General features: G+C 43.1%; 1 protein-coding gene across 1 annotated transcript in view; it reads right to left on the reverse strand.

Moving 5' to 3' along the window:
- The window catches only part of AK7 (adenylate kinase 7), a 404,956-nt gene that overhangs the window by 280,677 nt on the left and 101,775 nt on the right, over positions 1 to 22,504 (reverse strand). The window contains exon 2 of the mRNA XM_086937746.1: positions 6,210 to 6,398. Coding sequence (XP_086793872.1) covers positions 6,210 to 6,398 — 189 coding nt within the window. The remainder of the gene's footprint in view (positions 1 to 6,209; positions 6,399 to 22,504) is intronic.

Consider the following 22,504-nt stretch of genomic DNA (forward strand, 5'->3'; position numbering starts at 1 on the left):
GCTTTAGAGAATTTATGTCTTGAAATTATAAAAAGCTTAGATCTTGAAAAGAAGCTATTGTGACTGGGGCATCAGTAAGTGGTGTATTTATTTATTTTATTTTATTTAATGCGATTTTATATAGCGCAAACTTTACCCAAAGGTGTCAGAGCGCTTTACATAAGAACCAGTTGCAAAACATAAGGATTTAGGATTACATGTGTTACATAAAAGATACAAACAGAACAAATTGCAAATGTACAAGATGTAAAGTCACACAAGAAAAAGATACAAACAGAAAGAAAAATTGCAAATGTACAGATAGTACAGTCACTCAAGGAAGAGATACAAATGGATATACTCTAAGAGTCACATAGGAATGGTAGAGAGTACAAAGGTCTACTGCATATACTAGTGATTAGAGTTATCTCTATATACATAGGGAAGGGATACGAATGGATATACTCTAAGAGTCACATAGGAATGGTAGAGAGTACAATGGTCTACAGCAAATACTAGTGATTAGAGTTATCTCTATGTACATAGTGAAGGGATACGAATGGATATACTCTAAGAGTCACGTAGGAATGGTAGAGAGCACAATGGTCTACAGCATATACTAGTGATTAATATATGCTCAATATCTGCTGTGGACACACATTGTTATAATTTTAGAAATTAATTTTGGGTTTTTCTGCTTCTCCACTTTAAAGAAATACATGTTTAATGTTACGTAAATAACAAGGAGGGGAGAGAGAGTATTTAGATGGATTTGTTCTTCCTAATAAATTATGCATAAACAATAGGAATCCACTATTACAATGGAAGGGTTTCCCTACAATGGATGGGAGCACCCAGTGTTGGTAAAATACCCCTCACACACCAAAAGGACCCTTGGTGTCATGCTTCCTCATTGGGGTCTTCGCACCCTTCTACGGTATGCGGCGTGCTGCGACCTACGATTCGCTGGAGCACTTTTTTAGATGACTATGTGTGGTGTATGTGAGGGTATTTGTTTTATGTGCGTGATTGGTGAGGTTATCGGCGAGTGATGTTTAAAAAGGGCCTGGCTCGTGGGGTAGACTCAAAAATAATTTTAATGGGCCCCCGGGCTGGCGCTATTAAAAGGTGAAAGTAGTGGAGGTGTGGTATGCAGGGCAATGAGCATCCCCTCCTGTATGTGTGTGTCAACATGTTTCGGAGTCGGAACTCCTTCAGGACGGGATACACAAATCCCCACCTTACTCACGTTTCTCTACTTAAAAATGTGATTTACAAAAGTGAGATATAGTGCAGGTTAAGCAATGTACCTACAAAATGTGATTTCTTTTGTCGCTATTCAGCCGACCTGCAAAGGAAGGGGACATTATTTTTTTTTCTGGTGGTCCACTCCTTAGCATGCATTAGGCTCAGTGACCTGTGGGAAAAATAAATTGGTGCGGGCTCCTATCTCTAGACAAGGGATGTCATTCTATGCGTGAAATCGTGCCTGGCGTGAAAAAGAGACAAGAACAAGACATACATACACTCAACATAAAGCACACACTCTAAAAATTAAGTTGGTTGCTCATCTAATGGCCTTGTGGTGGTGACAGGGTTCAAGAGTTTAAGTTAATACAGTAAAAAGCACAAAAAGAGCTTACAGTTATGAATCAATTCCAGTGCCTCATGAGCCTCAGGAATGTAGGGGTCCTCGTGCCGGTTCGCTACCTGTAAATGATGCAGAGTTTGAGGGTTCTGAAGTACTTACATTGTCGCTGGACTGATAGTCTGATTCTCATTGTTTGTATACTCACGAAGCCTAAGAGAATATGCCTCCTGACTGCCCCATACGCGGCTGCGCTGAGAGTGCGGTGTCTGCAGGTAGGGTCTCGTGTTATATACTTGTTGTGATTGCCAATTAGCCTTGTAATAGGCAATTAAGTTGTCGGATGTGTCCTTACTTGGGTATTCCGGTGTTCGTGGCCGCGTAGCACCTGTGTAGACTGGCTGTGTTCACCGCGCATGCGCGTTAAAGGGACACTTCTATGCGCATGTGCGTTAGGATGCGGTCTCTAACCAGAGCCTGCGCGAATCATCAGTATTTCAATACTGGAACATGCGCGGCGCATGTGCCTCGTGAAGTGTTGATTTTTGGCTCACGCGTTGGAGATGTAAATACATAATCTGGTATCACTATGAAAATGCCTTGAGCCCTCAGGTTTTTTGGTGTATTGAAGGAGAGGCGATAATTATGGTGAGGATTAGTGAACCATGCTGCCCCGAGGAGGAGTGTTGGATACATCGTACATAATCCCAGACTTTCTGGGAAAGGGTGTCACTTTGGTGATGCATGGAGCCTTTAAACCAAAGATTTCTGGATCAATAGTTCAGCGGGCATTTAAAGATACATAGAGCCCCTGAAAGGAGTTTGGGGTATTTAAGCAATAGAGTGATGTGCACGCTGGTCAGCTAGTGATGTAATTTCTATTGCGGAGTATACAGTGCTGGAAAAAGGTAGACGAGGATGCCTGAATTTCTGAGGAGGGATTACTGAGTTATGATTAAAAGGGAGGACAGATCAATGCCTACTGATTCAATTCATGTGGGTTGGCCCCAGGCTATTTCGTCGTTGAGGCCTCTGGCGTGGGTGCCCAACCGGAACACCCACCGTTGTTCTTTTTCAAATAAGCCTGCCTCAGATGGCAGTTGCTCAATTATTGTCCATGCAATGTCATTCACACAGTGTTGTATTTCTAGGAAATGAGTGGCCATCTTGGTAGTGCTTTTCTTGCACCGAATGTTACTTTTCTGTTCGTTTAGCCGCACTTTTACTGCTCTGATGGTCATGCCTATGTATTCTAGGCCACAGGGACAGGTAATCATGTACACTACATTCTTACTATTGCAATTTGTCAGTCTACGTTGGTCCCACTTTGTTCCGTTACTGAATGTCAGTTGTTTGCTCTTTTTAGTGGGGTGGCAGCTTCCGCAGTTGCCACAAGGATAGTGGCCTTGTATTCCATGTAGGGCGACTGGCAGTTGCTGGTTGTGCTTAGGGCGAGTATGGACAAGTATATCCTTGAGATTTCTCCCTCTTCTGTGTACGAACAGTGGTTTCACCCAGAGGAGTAGTGCTAGAGTGTATCGCACTAGCCCTCACAAAGAACCTTTTGGAATTCAACACCACCATCTATCTCCAGAGCCATGGGACCAGCATGGGAAGCACCTTTGCTCCAAGCCTGGCCTGGCTGTATGTCCACCACATGGGAACAAATAGGATTCTCCACACCCTCAGCCCCTTCAGATAGCACATAATCACCTGGAAAAGGTATATCGATGATGTGCTTGTCATCTGGCAGGGGGACCTACTGTCAGTAACACAATTCATGGAGTGGCTAAATGTCCAAAATCGCTATCTGAAATTTACCCACTCAGTGTCCAAAGAATCACTTGTTTTCCTAGACCTGAACATTTGCCATGAGGATGGAATATTAAAAACAACGACCCGTTTTAAGCCCACAGCAAGAAACTGCCTACTCAGGTTCGACAGCTTCCACCCCCGACACCTTCGGGCAAATTTACCTTATGGCCAGTTTCTTCGCTTAAGAAGAAATTGTACAGACATGGCCGCTTACAAATCCCAAGCGTCTGACCTCAAAATCAAACTACAAAAGAGGCAGTACCCAGATAAGATCATAAATGCAGCCATGAAAAGGTCTAGAAATAACAACAGGGAAGCCCTACTGGAAGATAAAGTACAACCCAGCACAGAGCAGACAAGACCTATATGTGTGACTACGTATAGTACACATTCCAATGAAGTGTCCAAGATCGTTAACAAACATTGGTGCATCCTTACATGTGGAACACTGCATCTTGAGAAACCACTGTTTGCACACAGATGAGGGAGAAATCTCAAAGATAGACGTCCATACTCGCCCTAAGCACAACCAGCAACTGCCAGTCGCCCTACATGGAATACAAGGCCACTATCCTTGTGGCAACTGCGGAAGCTGCCACCTCACTAAAAAGAGCAAAAAACTGACATTCAGTAACGGAACAAAGTGGGACCAACGTAGACTGACAAATTGCAATAGTAAGAATGTAGAGTACATGATTTTCTGTCCCTGTGGCCTAGAATACATAAGCATGACCACTAGAGCAGTAAAAGTGTGGTTAAACGAACACAAAAGTAACATTCGGTGCAAGAAAAGCACTACCAAGATGGCCACTCATTTCCTAGAAACACAACACTGTGTGAATGACATTGCATGGACAATAATTGAGCAACTGTCATCTGAGGCAGGCTTATTTGAAAAAGAACAACATTGGGTGTTCCGGTTGGGCACCCACGCCAGAGGCCTCAACGATGAAATACCCTGGGGCCAACTCACATGAATTGAATCAGTAGGCATTGATCTGTCCTCCCTTTTAATCAAAACTCAGTAATCCCTCCTCGGAAATTCAGGCATCCTCGTCTACCTTTTTTCCAGCACTGTATACTCCGCAATAGAAATTACATCACTAGCTGACCAGCGTGCACATCACTCTATTGCTTAAATACCCCAAACCCCTTTCGGGGGCTCTATGTATCTTTAAATGCCCAATGAACATCGCTGAACTATTGATACCAAAATCTTTGGTTTAAAGGCTCCATACATCACCAAAGTGACCCCCTTTCCCAGATAGTCTGGAATTATGTACGATCTATTCAACACTCCTCCTTGGGGCAGCATGGTTCACTAATCCTCAGCATAATTATTGCCTCTCCTTCAATACACCAAAAAACCTGGAGGGCTTGAGGCATTTTCATAGTGATACCAGATTATGTATTTACATCTCCAACACGTGAGCCAAAAATCAACACTTCACGAGGCATATGCGCCGCGCATGTTCCAGTATTGAAATACTGATGATTCGCGCAGGCTCTGGTTAGAGACCGCATCCTAACGCACATGCGCATAGACGCGTCATTTTAAAGCGCATGTGCGCTGAACACAGCCAGTCTACACAGGTGCTACGCGGCCACGAACACCGGAATACCCAAGTAAGGACACATCCGACTACTTAATTGCCTATTACAAGGCTAATTGGCAATCACAACGAGTATATAATATGAGACTCTACCGGCAGACACCGCACTCTTAGCAGAGCCACGTATGGGGCAGTCAGGAGGCATATTCTCTTAGGCTTCGTGAGTATACAAACAATGGGAATCAGACTATCAGTCCAGCGACAATGTAAGTACTTCAGAACGCTCAAACTCTGCATCATTTGCAGGTAGCGAACCGGCACGAGGACCCCTAGTTCCAGAGGCTCATGAGGCACTGGAATTGATTCATAACTGTATGTTCTTTTTGTGCTTTTTACTGTATTAACTTAAACTCTTGAACCCTGTCACCACCACAAGGCCATTAGATGAGCAACCAACTTAATTTTTAGAGTGTGTGCTTTATGTTGAGTGTATGTATGTCTTGTTCTTGTCTCTTTTTCACACCTGGCACGATTTCACGCATAGAATGACATCCCTTGTCTAGAGATCGGAGCCCGCACCAATTGATTTTTCCCACAGGTCACTGAGCCTAATGTATGCTAAGGAGTGGTCCACCAGAAAAAAAAATGTTGTCCCCTTCCTTTGCAGGTCGGCTGAATAGCGACAAAAGAAATCAAATTTTGTAGGTACATTGCTTAACCTGCACTATATCTCACTTTTGTAAATAAATCACATTTTTAAGTAGAGAAACATGAGTAAGGTGGGGATTTGTGTACCCCGTCCTGAAGAAGGAGTTCCGACTCCGAAACATGTTGACACACACATACAGGAGGTGATGCACATTGCCCTGCATACCACACCTCCACTTCTTTCACCTTTTAATAGCGCCAGCCCGGGGGCCCATTAAAATTATTTTTGAGTCTACCCCAAGAGCCAGGCCCTTTTTAAACATCACTCGCCGATAACCTCACCAATCACGCACATAAAACAAATACCCTCACATACACCACACATAGTCATCTAAAAAAGTGCTCCCGCGCAATCGTAGGTCGCAGCACGCCGCATACCGTAGAGGGGTGCTAAGACCCCAATGATGAAGCATGACACCAAGGGTCCTTTTGGTGTGTGAGGGGTATTTTACCAACACTGGGTGCTCTGCATGTTTAATGTTATACTGGCTCAACCACCGGTACAAATAGTCTTTGACAGGAATCTCCTACATGATTTGTGAAGTATATGTGGAAAAAAAGCTTACCGAATATGTTTCCAAACAAAAATCTGGTTTCTTGCTATTTTCCTTAGAGAGAGTTCCAACTATTTGGAACATTCCTTCTTTGAGTTTAAAAGGGGTAACCTCAGTCTGAACAGACCTTGCTTCCTCTTCTTCCTCTTCGTCTTCACCGGCATCTTCAAGCGATGCACCAACCACACAGGTAGACAAATACTAAAAAATGGAAAGAAATACATTACATATATATAGTGGTTTCCAAATATCAGTACAGCTCAAAAATAACTACACATGATTTAAACATAGTTTCTTTTTAGGTTTGTGAGTGGACCTGGGAAAGAGGTGACATCTCTGAAACCAGGAAAATTACTTAACTGGCTCCTACATTAAAATCTTGATTTATTGTGAATTTTGGGCTTAACAAAAAAATTCAGAAATTACAAAGCTATGAAAAAGTATTTTTTTTTAAAAGCAAAATACAAACCAATACAAGTTGGTGACAGACTAAAGTATCTGTTGAAAAGTGTTTAAAAGGATACAAAAATAAAATGTCTTATATCAATGTTTTGCTTCCAACAGATTTAAAAGCTCTATTTAACAGTCCTAAATCTAGCTTTTTTTTAACCATAAGAAAGAGGCTGACTGAGCTTCTTATAATTCCAGAGCCAATTCATAAACATGCTTATCTAGTAGAGGAATCCAATTCGGATCATCATAATTACTGATGATGTCCTGGGAATATATAATTGTTTTTGGGATCTGCTATTTAGAAGAGAATTGGCTATGTTTTTTAACTGTCTCGGTACATACATTTCAGTGCAACACAGTCTGTACACATCAAATAAACTCTAACAATTTAACTAAAGTTGCTTGCTTATGTGTTCGGTCTACACCTCACCATTTAATTGTTTCTTGGAGCTACAACAGCAGAGGCATTTTATAAGAGCGATATTTTGAGGCTGTCTGGGGGTATTGTGGTAAAAGTAGCCGAGTACAATCGAGATATCATAGGTACTGGCTTAAGAAAACACAGAAAGTACAACTAAAAATGTATGCTTTACACAGCAAATAAATCTTTCATTATACACAAACCATAATGTAGGTTCAAGCTTCATGCCGAAAAGTTCTCCCTCAGGTTCCACATATCTTAAAGAGTCCTATAGTAATACTATGGGTTAAAAACATTTTATAGATGTGAGCTAACCCATAAAGCTACAGAGTCTGTGCAGGTAAGACTTTGGATAGTAGAGGTATCTCAAGTGCTAATGTATCTGATTTAGGGCAGGTTGTCCATTCCTCAGGTTAAAGACACCTTACTGATTAGGTTATAATACAGATGAGCTATCCATCAGACTAGTGCTTTCTAGCTGAAAGTAACCATTAAGTAACATAAAACTTATAGGCACAGGCAAGCATTCTTCAGGCCACAGATATCTCATAGTTTCAAGTCGCTGAGCGTTATGCCAGGTTACAGAGATTGTACATGTCCAGACTTTCAGGGTAGAGAGATCTTACCCACTAAAGTGTCAGAAGGCAGAAGACCTACTCGTCCTGTCACAAATTTTAGCATGGTAAAGTTTCAAACGACAAAGCTGTCCTTTGGGTTGCACATATATTACAGTCTCAAACATCTGACTGTAAAGCTATTCATCAGGTCACAAAGAAGTTATAGGGCCAAGCCTACGGTACAGAGCTTGGACAGGTTTTGGGCCTACAGCAATAGGTCATCAATCAGGTTAGAGATATCCCACAGTATGCTCTATTGGGTAGCCATCTAATTCTTCAGATTAGATGGATCAACCGTAAACGGTCATGCCAGTGACAGCAGTGGTATCCTTCAATTTTGCACAGATAGTTCATGTTCAGGCCTCTGTCAGTAAGCCATCACTCAAGTTACAAATATAGTGTATGTTCATTCACACATTTAAAAAAAGTCTTTTTGAGCTACAATACAAAGGGTTCTTTATAGGCTTGGGAAAAATGCATAGTAGCTCTTCCCTAAATGTACCTGGATATTCTCCCGTGCACCAGCATTAATTCAAAAGTTCCGATAATCATGGAACAAGTTTTGCAAAGAACACCTATTTCTTTAACAATTATAGGCGAGGCTAAGGCGATAATGTGGTCAGTTTCTATGTGAGGAAAAGGTAATTCTTAAAATCATGGCACTAGAATTTAACATCTTCCTATATAATCTTGAGAAAAATACTTAAATACCATTGCAAATTCTCTCTTGCCTTGGAGCATATTTTTCCTGGAACCTTCTATACTCTTAGGGCCTCATTAGGATACCAGGCGGACCACCACCGACAGGCCGTCGGTGGCAATCCACCCATCATCTAGGACAACTGTCTGATCACCAGATTATGATGCCGGTATTCAGAGTGCTTCGGGCGGGGAGAGAGGCTGCCGACTCGGACAGGCTCAAGGAGGCGGTCGGAGCCTAATCCCTACAATAGAGGCAGTGCCCGCAGAGGCGCAGCAGTAGGGATTAGGATGTCAGTGTCCCACAGCCTTTTTATGGCAGTCCCCCTGCCATTAAAAGTGACTTTGGGGGCCTCTAGTAGGGCCCCCTCCACCCTGGGCCTCCGCTTGGTGCTATGTGGTACCCCCTTAAACATTTATGCACCGTGTACCAGGCACTAGACAGTGCATGGATGTTTAAAAACATCCCTTTTTCTATTGCGGCTTTTCTAGGCCGCAGCAAAAGCCACAATGGAAAAAGGGATGAATCTGACCACCTACACGGCGGACACATCCTAATCGGGCGGATGGGACCTCCGGTTACTAGTCAGACGGTCCCACACCCGCTGCGATGGCGGTCGGACGCTCTTCCGACTGCCATCGTAATAAGACCCTTAATAGCTGCTTTGGTTTTATTGTTCACAGTCTCCCATGCCAACATTCTGCCTATCCTGTTACCTTCCTCATTGTGTTGATAATTGTTAGTAAGGTGTCTCTCTAAGACATCTTGTTCATGAATTCAGAATTCCCGTGTAGTGGACTCTTAAGCCACTAGTTTAAAACCAAACATATTTTAAGATTCGTACTGTCTTTATAACTGTTCAGGTTGCGTTTCGCCTATTAGCCCTGGAAGGGGCATGGGTTCTGACTGCTCTGAGGGCCTTGGATGGTGCGCCTGAGATGCAGTGTCCATGTCTTCAACAGCTAATTCTTCTTGCCGTTCGGAACTCTGGAGCTTAGTTTTTTCTGGCAACAGCTTCCATCAGGTGGCTTTTAGTAGAGGGCTGCCCTTCACTTTCTTAATCCTGTCCAGTGCTCTCCTAGAACCAGTTCTGAATCTGCCTGTGGCACTGTAGCTCACTCTGTGAGTCAGTCAGATGTTTTACTGCATGGATTTTTTGTTCTAGCTATCTCTTCCCCACTGCCGGATCCTTGTCTCTGATTCATGTTAGTCGCTAGTGGCCCGAATGAAGACTGTATCTGTGTGTTTTGTCTTTTTCGCTTAGGAGGACCGTCCATACAAGTCAAAATCCCCATTGTGGACACATTCTTAGTTAAACGTATCTCAGATACGCCACAGGTTTTATCTTGGGGTATATCTGAGATGGCTCTCCTCCTGCTCTATGTGCTCCTCTTGTCTCTACTCTTTTTTCCTACTGTTTGCATCAAGATTTGATTAGAGCCCACGGACAAACCAAGAAGTGAGCACGTCATGTCCTTCATATGCATAAGGCTCTTTCTTTGCAGCCTACAGGGTTCACCACACTTGCAGGAGTCAGCCCACTGCCTCTGCCCTCCCCCAAACCGTTTCTCACTCATTCACTGCCCCAATTTGTTTTATAATTTTTTTGCACAGGGCCATTTTTCTTTATTTGCCATTTTTCTTGCGAGAACTAATAAACTTCCGCCTAATGCTCTCTCACAACGTCTTATTGTGGTTTTTAAAATGTAACATGCAGCAGTATCAATTTTATGGGGGAAGTTAATGAAATGTTACCATGTGAGGGTAGAAGGGCATGAACGGGTGCAGTGGGAGATCATAATTTCCTCGCCAGTGCAGTGTCCCTCCACTCGTACATTTCAAATTTAATCAGGTTATTGTTCTTCCTGTCAGCAGTGTCTCGTCCCTCTTGCATGCTTAGCTTATAGTTGAAACTTTTTTTTAATTTTGTTGTTTTGTCTTCTGGTTTTGTTGGCTTTAGTCGGCTGTGTCTTAGGAGAGTGGGTTGTGCCAATGGCTAAGAGAGTTTCTGGGATGCCCCATTCAAAGCGCCTTGCTCCTACCTCCTCCCTCCTCACATATCAGTTACTGAGGTACTGTCATTCTCTTCTGCCCTTCTCCAGTCCTCTTGTCCAGGCTCCCCACTCCCACGCTGAGAAGAACTGATGGCATTCCCTACGCAGCAGTAGGGACCCGACACATCACCGTTCTTGCGTGTAAGGAACAGACGCATCACCTTCCCTGCAACACTTTTGTTGTATAGCGTTACACATCCAAAGGTACATTGAACTTAAAGTGTTGCATTTTACATCTAAAGAGCACTAGGCGATTTCTACCATTTTTAAAGTACAGTATTGTGGATTTTTGTCGTTTGTGGTCTTGTGTTAAGTCTATATAATAATACTTATTTTTATACTACAACTTGTGTGGTGTCCATCTGTAGTGTTGTCACTGGGTTACTGTATGTGTTCACAAATGCTTTACACACTGCCTCTGAGATAAGCCTGCCTGCTCGTGCCAAGCTACCAAGGGGGTGAGTAGGGGTTATTTTAGGAGTGTACCCCCTTACCCTGACTAGACGCAAGGGTCCCCATTTGGTCAAAGGTACCTACCTCTGCCTACTAGAGACCCCCAAATCTAACAGCCACCACTTGACAAGAAAATATGCGGCCCTGAGCTTGTATCTGCCTTACTGCACTTGGGGCTAGATGTAGGTATCCAAATACTGGTCGGTAACGGCCGAAAATACCGATTTTCGGCCGTTACCGACCGGTATTTGGATACTGAGATTTAGGGCATCTCAAAATACAGATTCGGTAATTTTACCGAATCTGTAAAATTACCGATTTGGTAAAATTACCGAATCTGTATTTTGTAATGCAGGTAGCACTGTAAACAGTGCTACAGGGCTTTAAAGATTCGTTATTTACCACAAACTATTAGTTGGTGGTAAATAACGAATTCCTATGTAAATGCAAATAGGTGCATTTACACCTGTGCCATGTGGCACACATACATGCCCTTAGGGCATGTATGTGTGCCGCATCACACACAAGCACTAATCAGGGGTGCAACAGGGTGTCAAAGTGACACCCTGCCACCCTTGAATCTTTCGGTATTTCCCAAATCGGTAATTACCGATTCGGTAATTGACATTCATTCCTATGGGCCTCCAGGCCCATAGGAATCAATGGCAAATACCGAACCGGTAAATACCGATTCTGTAAATAACGAATCCTACCGATTCAGTATTTTTTGCCGAATTATTACCTACATTGGATTTACCGATTCATTAATACCGAATCTGTAAAATTCGGTATTTATGAATCGGTAAATCCAAATTACCTACATCTAGCCCCTAGTCTTTTGAAGTCTCTAGACTCAAGCTGCAATAAGATCTTCACGTCAATTGCCCCTCTGAATTAAGGAAACACAACAGACATTACTAAAATGTGATGTATATAAGGCCAATTTCAGAGTGTTTAGTGTCAGCAATGAGATAGACATTTAAAATATTATGAATGAATAGTTGAGATAAACAAAAAGAAACACAACAATGATGACCGTTCAGAAGGGTAATGCAGGGAGGAGAGAAGTTGATGAGTTAGAGTGGAAGAACAGTACTATCCAAGATGATCAACAACTACACGATTAGAATCAAGATGTCTATAATAGGTAGGATGTTAGCATTCCGCATAAACAGCTGTAGTTTTCTTGGTTTAAGTGGATGGCTTTTCGAAAACAAAGACAAACGGTGTGGATTATTTGTACAGTTTTGAGATGATCAAAAGTGTGTTGGGAGGGAGAACACAAGTAATAATATGGGCATTTTAGGAGAAATTGACTACAATTTCTAATCATTTAGTTAAAAGAAATAGCCTACAACATTTTGAAGAATCAGTTAGTCAGAAAACATTACGTTTGACAAAAACATATGAAATTTGAATATTGACCATAATCAAAGCCCAAAATTACAAATACTGCTTTCAGTCACCGATATTGGTCAGAACTAGAGTTATACCACTAAATGTATAGTGTTGAGGTAATGACATTGCAAGTTAATGGCCCAAGTGGAGGTTATGGGCTGGTTGAGTATAAGCAGTTTAAACACCTGTTATTCCCAAACTTTTTAAACCAACTGATTTTAAACTAAGTGCAAAATATATAGATTTCTTCACTACCGAGTTTCGATGTATATGTATTTTAAAATAAACATTTCAAACTTTCAACCTAGATTCATACTTAGCATTGAGAAATGATGATGCTATTTTTTTAATTGTTTAAAATGCATGGTGTGATTAGGTGCATTTATTGCACTTACTAATGCAGATGCTCAGTCTGCATTAGAGATGTCAATCTAGATTCAACTAAATATGCTTGAAACAATCAGATACTAAGGTCCCGATTCACAAAGGACCTCAGCACTCGGGGCGAAGACCCCACAGTCGTGGAAGGGGCCAGAACCTTTGACGGGAACTCCACACTGCAGGTTTCATGTTGCATTGGTCCCGCCACGAGTGTGCCCACCCATGAGTGTGGAGTCCCTTTGTGAATTGAGCCTTAAGTGGGTATTGAATATTTCAACAAGGGATAGAGAGCGATGATGACAGCTGCTGCCAGTCAGTGGTGTAACGAAACCTGAGGGGGACCCCTGCCCAGTTCATGGAGGGGCCACCATTATGCAGCACACTCAGTCAGTAGCTTTAAGGCCGATGGCCCCACTGCCTGTGCACAGTGCCGGAGGGGTCCCGCAGGGGCTGCAGGGGCTATTGGTACGCCACTGGCTGCTGCCCCGCCTTGAAGGTATAACTGGTTACTGAGCACACTGGATGGGTTGACTTCTCAGCAGTGGCAGCTGCTTCCGCAAGGGGGTGTTGAGTGGGGGGGGGGGGTTGGCGGGCCGGGATAAAAAAAAATAAGAATAAACGTACCTGCTTTGCCACCGCATCCGCTGCATGTCTCTGCTCGTCTTCTATTCTTCTTCCCGGCTGCTACCTGCAGCCTGCACCGGAAGCACCCAGGCTTCCGACTCTACCAGCCAATCACAACACTCCAGGAACAGCGTCGTGATTGGTCTGAGCGGCCTATTTGGCCAATCAGGCAGTGCCTGGGGAGGCCAGGCATGTTATCCTTGGGGCTGTGCAACACAGCCAAATGGAGAACATGCCAACTGTGTATGACTGTTTGGCTGGCTCAAGAGGGCTGGTCAAAGCATCATGCACATGAAGGGAGGGAGTGCAAACCACCACTGATCCCTCTGCGTCAGCCAGCCCCGCCCGGAGCTGCAAAGGAAAATAAAATGATAATAACTTCTTGTTCGTTGAGCAGTGAAAAATAAAATGCTGTTGACATTCCCGAGGACGAGGATGGAGGCCGCCGTCAAGGCCCAGGCACAGGAGATGCGTAGCCGAGATAGCGCCAGCAGAGAAGCCGGCGCTGCACCAAATGACCGGCCCCAGCAGAAATCACAAAAGGGCAGCAGGCAGTGTTGAAGGCCCTCCCGGAGGCCTTGGAGAAGACGCACACCTCGTGAACAACACAAGGGTCATCTGTTCTCTTTTCCTTTCATCTGAGGTGGGTGGCGGGTGTCGGAGGAGACACACTTTGGCACACTATGGACCCCACGAAGACTCCCTGCCGATCGTCCCTGGATGACAGACTGAACTTTGAAAACGTAACTTTTTCCTTTGAGTTTGTTAGGTTTGTTTATGTAGGGTGTTATGTTACTTGGGTCCCCCGTCCACTGCTTCCCGGCACGTATTGATCTGAAGTTAATAAATGGGCTCCCCTCCACACGTGCACACTAGCTCACAGAAGCGAGCCTAGCCCCGGGGCTCACATTGCATTCTATGCTCCCAGACTCCTAGATGCCTCTTAACAATCTCAAAGTCCTCACGCTTAATGTGAGAGGACTTAATAACCCCATCAAGCGCAGGGCAATCCTTTCATACCTGGAGAGTACTGGGTCAGACATCTGTCTCCTGCAGGAGACACACCTGTTTTCAAAGGATTGGCACCGACTTAAGTCTCAGAAGTTTCCCACCCAATTCATCTCATCTGGCCCTTCTAAGACAGCAGGGGTCGCAATACTAGTCTCCCGGGCATTTCAAGGGAAAGTAGTGCAAACGGTGGCGGAAATCAAGAGTAGGTTACTTTCTTAGCAGTTCACGATCGCGGGGCACATGCCGGTCATTGGGTTCCTAAACATGCCTAATGAGGGTCAGGAACTGTTCCTTCACATGGCATTGACTGAGGCCACTGCTACAACAGAACGTAAGATCCTCCTTGGGGTGACCTTAACCTAGTACTTGACAATGCGCTGGACAGGTCGGCCCAGCGCTTGGTCAGGTTGGCACGCTTTCACAGACACGCCTGAACCGACTGACAGAGCTCGGCCTGGTGGATCTTTGGCGGGCTCAACACCCACACCTCAGAGAATACTCGTACTACTCTAATGCCCATAAGACTTACGCCAGGCTGGACTACCTGATAGGCTACACGGCACTCCGAGAACATCACGTCAGCGGTCGATATCCTCGTGGCATCACTATCGGACCATGCGCCAGTAGTGGCCACCCTGACCCTACCTCCTCTTCAGCGGCCCACACGACAGTGGCGTCTTCCGGACACCCTCCTGCAGCGTGCCGACGTGGTTGACCAGGTACGAAGCGCAACAGTCGAGTCTTTATTACACAATGACAATCCAGGCACCCTCCTGTCCACCAGATAGGAAGCACTCAATGCCATGATCAGGGGCGAGCTAATCCTTATCTCCACGGCAGAAAACGGGACGATCTGACACAAAAAGTCAGGGAGTTAGAGCAAATGCACTGTCGAACAGGGGCACCTCGAGCCAACTGTCGGCAACACGGGCTCAATTAAAGACAATAGACCAAGACAGAGCGGAATACGCAGCGCTGCATTTGTGCCATTATTTTTATGTAGGGGGCAACAGATGCAGGCGTCTGCTCGCCCACAAACTACGCGAAGCTAGACTACTACAGGGGATTGAGGAAATCCGAGACCGGGCGGGGACGATAATCACAGAAGATGCGAATATCGCAGAGACATTTAGGGACTTTTATGCCCAATTATATTCTGTATATAACACAAATTGCCCGAACCACAAAATCTCTACAAGCTTATTAGGAGGGAAAAGATCAATTTATTGTGATCCCCCTCGACATCCTACTTAGTGTCAATGTTTATTATCTTTTTCAAGTTATGACAAGCTATATGACAGAAAACAACAATACATTAAATATTTACACACCTATATATACTTTGTACATACATGAAAAACAGATTCTTTACACAGAACAAAAAGAAAATTTCTTGCATCAAACATTACAAAAAACTAAGAATACATCACAAACAACATTAGAACAAACATTATAATCAAAAAATTTGAAAAATAGGAAAAACCAATCAAGGGGGAATTATAAGCAAATGAATGGCTCTTAAACAAATCAATACTGGACCAGCCGGTCCTAGTATCGTAGAGATGACATTTTATTCCACCCTATGAAAGTGCAGACACGTTTCGAGATCAGGCACAGTGTCGCTGATCTCTCATCAGGGCTGTTTTATTCTTTGTATCTGTAAGATTGAAAGAAAATATTTTACTCATCACTCTCAAAACCGAACTTCTTTTAAGGCAATGGGCTGAGAAAGAAAATTGCTACATACCAAACTTGGCTGTAAGTAGAGCAGGGCATTAAGGCGTAAAGGATTTCAAACCAAATATTTCTAAACGTGGCCAGGCAGGACAACCTATAAGAAATGTTAAGAATTTTTTTTGCATTGGTGAATCTAACCAGCTCGTGGTTTCAATACTAAGGCGTCACCCAGTGCTACATAAAGCATACCTTGCTATTGTTGACTGCCGCCAACCGGCGTTCTTATATATAATCCACCACCATGGAGGTAGGCTCCTAAAACAATAGTGACAAATGTTTTAGTGGTGGGGCTGTTGATTGCAATGTTCGCATAGTGCATGCATTATTAAAATCCCAGGAAAGGCAGGAATCATTTCGCCTACCTTAATGATGTATTTCTATTCCCTTTTTAATTTTTGGAAATGTGCTCTCAATTTGCCGTCCTGTGTTAGCGAAAAAACCAAAAAGCGAGTGTAAGCGCTTGTAGCCAAAAGTATGACCATTCAAACAGATTATAAGCGTGAAATAGACAGGAAACATGTCCTGGCATTTACCTGCTCGAAAATAACAGCACGCAGCTGGTGTGATCAAAGTTTTCTCACAAGAGATGGCCGCCCAAGCACTTCCTGTATTTAAAGCCCACCTCCAAAAAAGGCATGATGGGACTTGTAGTGTCCTCATAATTGCGCTACGAGAAAATTATGTTTAGTATGGGAAGCGCATATAAAATCAGGGCGCGCCTGTTACGTGGTGTTATTGTCAATGAATGGAGGCAGAAAATCTATTTTTTAACTATTTTGGTTACGCGCTTGGTTTAAACTAAAAAACTTCAAAACTTTATTGGCAACTCGTATCTGAACACTAATGTTAAAACGGGCCATTTCATTTAAATTTGATAAATGCTGATTTAAATAGTATTTATTCCACAAGTACGGCGAGCACATTGAGAGTCATTATTGTGATTGTGTATTGCATGCACCCTTAACCCTTTCGATGCTCATGACAAGCTCAGCTCGTCATGATGCACAGTTGAGCTGTGCTGATGACGAGCTGAGCTCGTCATGACACCAGCAAAATGGAAATTTTCAGCACAGGAGGGGGAAAACGCCTAGCAGCCAAGGTGTTAAAAAGATAAACTTTAGTAACAAAGCATGTGGGGAGTCTGTAGGTGACGCTGCACCCATTATTAAGATTGCATATATCTACCAGCCAGGCAGTGGCCACGCTTACTCTTTATACACAAAATGTGTTAGTGAAAAGAGGACGTAAGGTTACAGATTAAGTCCAGGGATGTCTGACAGATGCCAGTCCGCTATGCTGTATGTCTATGCCAGTACTATATGGGCTATCTCAGACAAGCTATTAAGGCCTGTTTGAGTGCAATTGTATTTCAAAATGAGATAAGCCTCTTTCTGCAGTAAGGCACGCTCAATATCGTGGCATTTTGTCATTGAATTCACAGTGAATAACACCGACCATTTAAATTCATGTTCATTATGTTTTTTATCACAGAACAGAAGAAATTAGTTAGCACCCTTCCACCCAATGAAGGTGGACTTGAGATTTCTGGCATTCAACTCTATTACAAAGCTGCGCAGCTATGGCATCTAGTTGAGTGGAATTGCACTGAGTCAGAGAAACACTGGCTATTTCAGGACCGGACGGTAGCGGGTACATCCCTAGGAAGATCCCCTTCCTCAAGAAGCTGCATAGACCCTCCAACCTCCATTCTTCTCACATTACACACACCACCCTAACAACATGGAACCAGACCAACAGGAGACATGGGTTGAAGGTCTTTCCCGCCCCTCTCACCCCACTTTTTGACAACCCAGAATTTAGCCCGGGGATAGGTGAGACTTCCTTTACACATTGGTGAGCCACGAAATGCAGAGCATGGAGTCATTTCTTTGCTGTGCAGGGGGTGATCCCTTTCCCTCAGCTTAGGTCTGATTATGGACTTCCTTAGTCCGAACGGCTCCATTATCTGCAGCTCCGACACTGAGCACTTCATCCTAACAATAGGCCACATGTGCAGAGACACCTTACCCCCTACGAATGATGGCTAATCACACGATCATCTGATAGAAAACTGATGTCAGATCTTTACAAGATGCTACTCACCCGATACAAACACACATAAAACGCAGGCCGTGCAAGGTGGTAGAGAGATCTGGGATGCAAACTTAGCAGTAAAGAATGGGAGGGTGTATACTACAGGGCTCGGCACACTGTAAGCAATATGGGCCTCACAGAAACATTAACCAAGCTAGTCACCTACTGGTATTACACCCCAGAACACTTGCATCACGCTGACCCCACGAAAGCGCAGATTGCTGGAGGGGTTGTGGGAAAACAGGAACATTGGTCCACCTCCTGTGGGAATGTGAACACCTGCATCAGTACTGGTCCCAGATTCTGAATGAAATTAATAAGCATGTTCTGCTGTGAGGAGGAGTCTCTGCTCTGATCGGAGTGTGGGTTGTTTCCGGGCTAACGTGCAACGTGAGGAGAAGCAAGGCGAAGCGCGTCACTTCCGGTTAAGCGGACCAGCGGTCCTGTGGTGGTGGAGAAAGTTGGCGCCGGAATCGAATATTGGGGCTGAATGCGGAATACTGCGGCCGTACGGAGACCATTAAGGCCATTGAGCCAGAAATTAAGCTCGGCAATAATCTCGGTGGAGCGGATACAGTGATTCGGCAATTAGTGATCTGGGGCACGGAGCACGGAGCTAGTGCCCAAAAAGGAAATTTAAAAAAGGTGCATAAGAGCTCCCGAAGTGGGGAGCAGAGCTTGAATTAACGATAGACCAGCGCAAGACCAGTGCAGCAGGAGAGGGGGCAGAGACCAAAAAGGGGGGGGGGCTACTTGATGCTCCCAGCCGCAGTTAAAGAAAGGTTACCCCAGCAGGAGTGGAAAGGTATCTACCAGGGCAAGCCCGAAGTATCACTACTCATCACAGCAGAGGTAAGTGAAAAAGACTTTGGTAAAATTGTTTTAATTTTACTGCGATGTGGATATGAACGTAGTACTGTTTTTTTTTAAATTGTTAGACTCACGCTGGCCTAATCCGGGTTCTAACATAAACCGTATTCTACAGTTTAGCTGTCGCACTGGTCACATTCTTTTGAAATCTAGAGCCTAAAAAAACTATTTCGGACTTAATCCTTTTCCTTTTCCATTGTAAAGATGGGCCCCTAAAAAGCATAGAATAAAAAAAAAACGAAAAAACAATCAGTCTACAAATAATGAAACAAGCAAGTCAATTAGAACCCCCTCGGAGTCTATAGAAGAAGTGAATGATATGAGGGGACAACATAAAGTAACAATGCCAATGAAGAAAGATACGTCAAATATGCCAAATACATCGCATGTGAACATGAAAGGAAGCAACACAGTTTCTAGATCAATAAAAGATTTTGTGGGAAAGCACTTCACCAAGAAACCTACTCCTACACCTAAAAAAGCTCAAGATCTAGAGAAGGACTTAATTTTAATCCAAGAAACAAACAATCAATTTGCTGAAGGTATAGAAGACTCATTCTGTAATCATTGTAACTTAAGCCAAATAAAAATCAACTTAGAACCAAGACTTTCATCATTGCCCAGGATCTTCTCCGAGCAGGACACCAGAGATGGAGAGTATGAGGAGAAGACTTCAAAAGAACAGCAAGCTCAGAACGATGGCAATACTTACGAGGAGGAAGGAGCAAATGCAGTTAAAAGTCTAGGCCAATGGGTAAGTGGTGTATCTAAGTCTATGGAAAATATGCTATGTAATAGCACTGAGAATTTAGACTTGTTGGCAACTCCATCAGCTTCAACGTTGGACATTATTTTAATGTTACAAAAGATCTTGCAAGGCCTGTTAAAAGTCACACTCCCATATAATAAAATACTAAAAGCGCAAGAAAGGAGCTTAAAGCTCACTGTGTGTGAACTACAAGGCATTAGGGGTTTGATGCCGGCAGTGGTTAGACCTGTGTTGGACACTTCCACCGTAGGGGGCACAGGAGACACTGAGGCACTGGATCAACTGACTCATGTTCATGATGTGTATATACTGAAACAATCTATGTTAATTAGGCGAAGAAATGAACAGTGGAGTTACAGGGGGCAAAGGTTTAGATTCACGTCAAGAAAACTCACCCAGTATTCAGGGAAGTATAAAGGGAAACAATGCTGAAAAAGAGATACTAAAGTAAGGAATAAGATTAATAACAGACGTGGAAATAGAAAAGGTAAATCAGCCAGATAGTAGTTTCTTGAATTGTCATGCAGGCTTGGTCAAAAGACAATCTAGACTAATAACAGGGTCATGTGGCGCAAGAGAGAAAATTAAATTGCTGTTGAAAACAACAAGCTGCATAAGAACTGAGGAAATTGGAGCATTGAGGATAGAGACTTAAATGCATCTTGGTGGGCAGTAAATGAGTCCGGTCATCTTAGCGAATTAGATTAGGGAAATGGGTCGTTGCATATAAGAATAATCTCGTGGTCTAAAAGACCAAATAAAGATGGATTGTGTAAAACAAAAAATTCACGTCAGGCAGACATAATTTGTCTGCAAGAGACTTGGCTATGCGACAGTACCCTGGTAGTGTAGTGTAGTTCCTATATTCCCAATAGTCTCTGCGCATTGGAATTACATATACTATAGTTTAGACGTAGGACTGAGGTCGACTAGGTCTCTATTGCATATATTAGACTTAATTGTGAGTGCCAGCTAGCTCAGAGGTCACTAGAAACTTTCTTGAATTCACAAGAAGGGATTAGGTTCTGACAACCGCATAAAGATGACAACTTTGTTTCCCAAGAGTAAGAAATCAATCTCTAAAGTTGCAGAAACAATAGATGGCTATTTTACTCAGTCAATCGTGCATGCTTCGTTTCACCAGAGGTGCTGAGAAAGTAGAGAGACGGGCGTTTTCAATAAAAAGTATTTATTGAATAGTCTTCTTTCTCAGACAAAAGAAATGTACTGCCACAATCAAAATACTGGTTATAAAGTATAATGCGTACAGTATAAATAGTATTATAAAATAATACTGTAAAAGCATGGTATGGTTTCTAAGCCATATAAAATAACATAAGATACATACATTAATAAATAATGACTAAAAGTACTCAACTGGTCCTTCTAAAATATGCCTACCCCAGTGTACCTAACCTAGGTCTAGTAAGAGGGAAGAAGTAAGTGAGGTGTAGCTTAAGTTTAGTATTCTTTCGCCAAGAATCTTTTCCAAGAATTCTCTGAGGGTCTAATCAGCTCCGTACCTTGGTTTTAGAATGAAGGAGGTCTTGTATCTCTCTCTCAGGACTCGATTTCCCAGCAACCCGCAAGGGTAACCTGGAAACACTGGAGCTGGTTATCTCGGCAGGAGATAAGACATCGTCTCTCAGTGCGTTAGCTGGAGGGTCGGCTTCCTTTGGTACTTGCTGCTGTAGGGCGCGTCGGGCAAGTAGATAGTTGAACTGCCCCAAACCACTGTGTGTTTGTCTGGGCAAATGTAGGCATATTTATACCTTGAAGGTGCCGAGTTTGACGTAAGGTTGGACTTAATAACGTCATCAAAGACTCAGTTCTTTGAAAACTCCATGATTTTCTAGATAAATTACTATTCAGGCAAGGGGAAGTCCCTAGCTGCTGAAGGTGGGTTTTTTCCAAGAAATCGTTGTGGATTCTCGGAACTTAGTGGAAGTAGCCATGCCGTATTTGGGCTGCATAGGCTCAGTCTAAATAAGGGTATGATTTCTATGCCTATATAAGGATCGGTGATTTATACCTATATATGGGCATGAATCGGGAAAATTACACTAGGGTCCTAGATTCGTACATAACAGTAGTTGAAGGCTTTACTCAGATTTATAAAGCGGCTATGAAAGCCAAATTTGGTCGCCCATCAGGTGGGATCATGACTCTAATTTTCACAAAAACAATAAATAAGGTGTCCTTGATAAATACCTCTTGCAAATGGATGTTGGTCAGTGAGGTACGTCTACAGGACCAGGGAAGGCAAAAGAAATATGTGATTGTGATTAACATATATGTGCAGTGGTGTTCCCAAGAAGAATATGTAAAAGAAATGGGGTTCTTTAAAGAAGATCTGATATCTATAAATGATAAATATGGTAAAGATTTTCAAATTATTACGGGAGATTTAAATCATAAGCTAGCTCCCGAAAAGTTGGACCCTTGGATGAAGGAAATTTTAGATGCATACGAGATAATGCCAGCCCTTTTTCCCATTGGTAAAATGAATAAGCAAGATGAAGAGCTAAGGAAATTTTTAGGGTTACATGGATTAGTTAGTTTAAATGGTAGATCCGATTGTGAAAGACCAGCAGAACAAACATTTAGAAGGGGCAATCAATTGTGCCCCATAGATTATACCTTTGTACACGCCTGTAACTTTGTTTCAGTAAAGAAGTTTAAGGTAAATAAACGTAAAGAAAGTGACCATTATCCATTGTATTGT

This window comes from Lissotriton vulgaris, chromosome 9 (assembly GCF_964263255.1).
Source record: "Lissotriton vulgaris chromosome 9, aLisVul1.2, whole genome shotgun sequence".
Taxonomy (NCBI): domain Eukaryota; kingdom Metazoa; phylum Chordata; class Amphibia; order Caudata; family Salamandridae; genus Lissotriton; species Lissotriton vulgaris.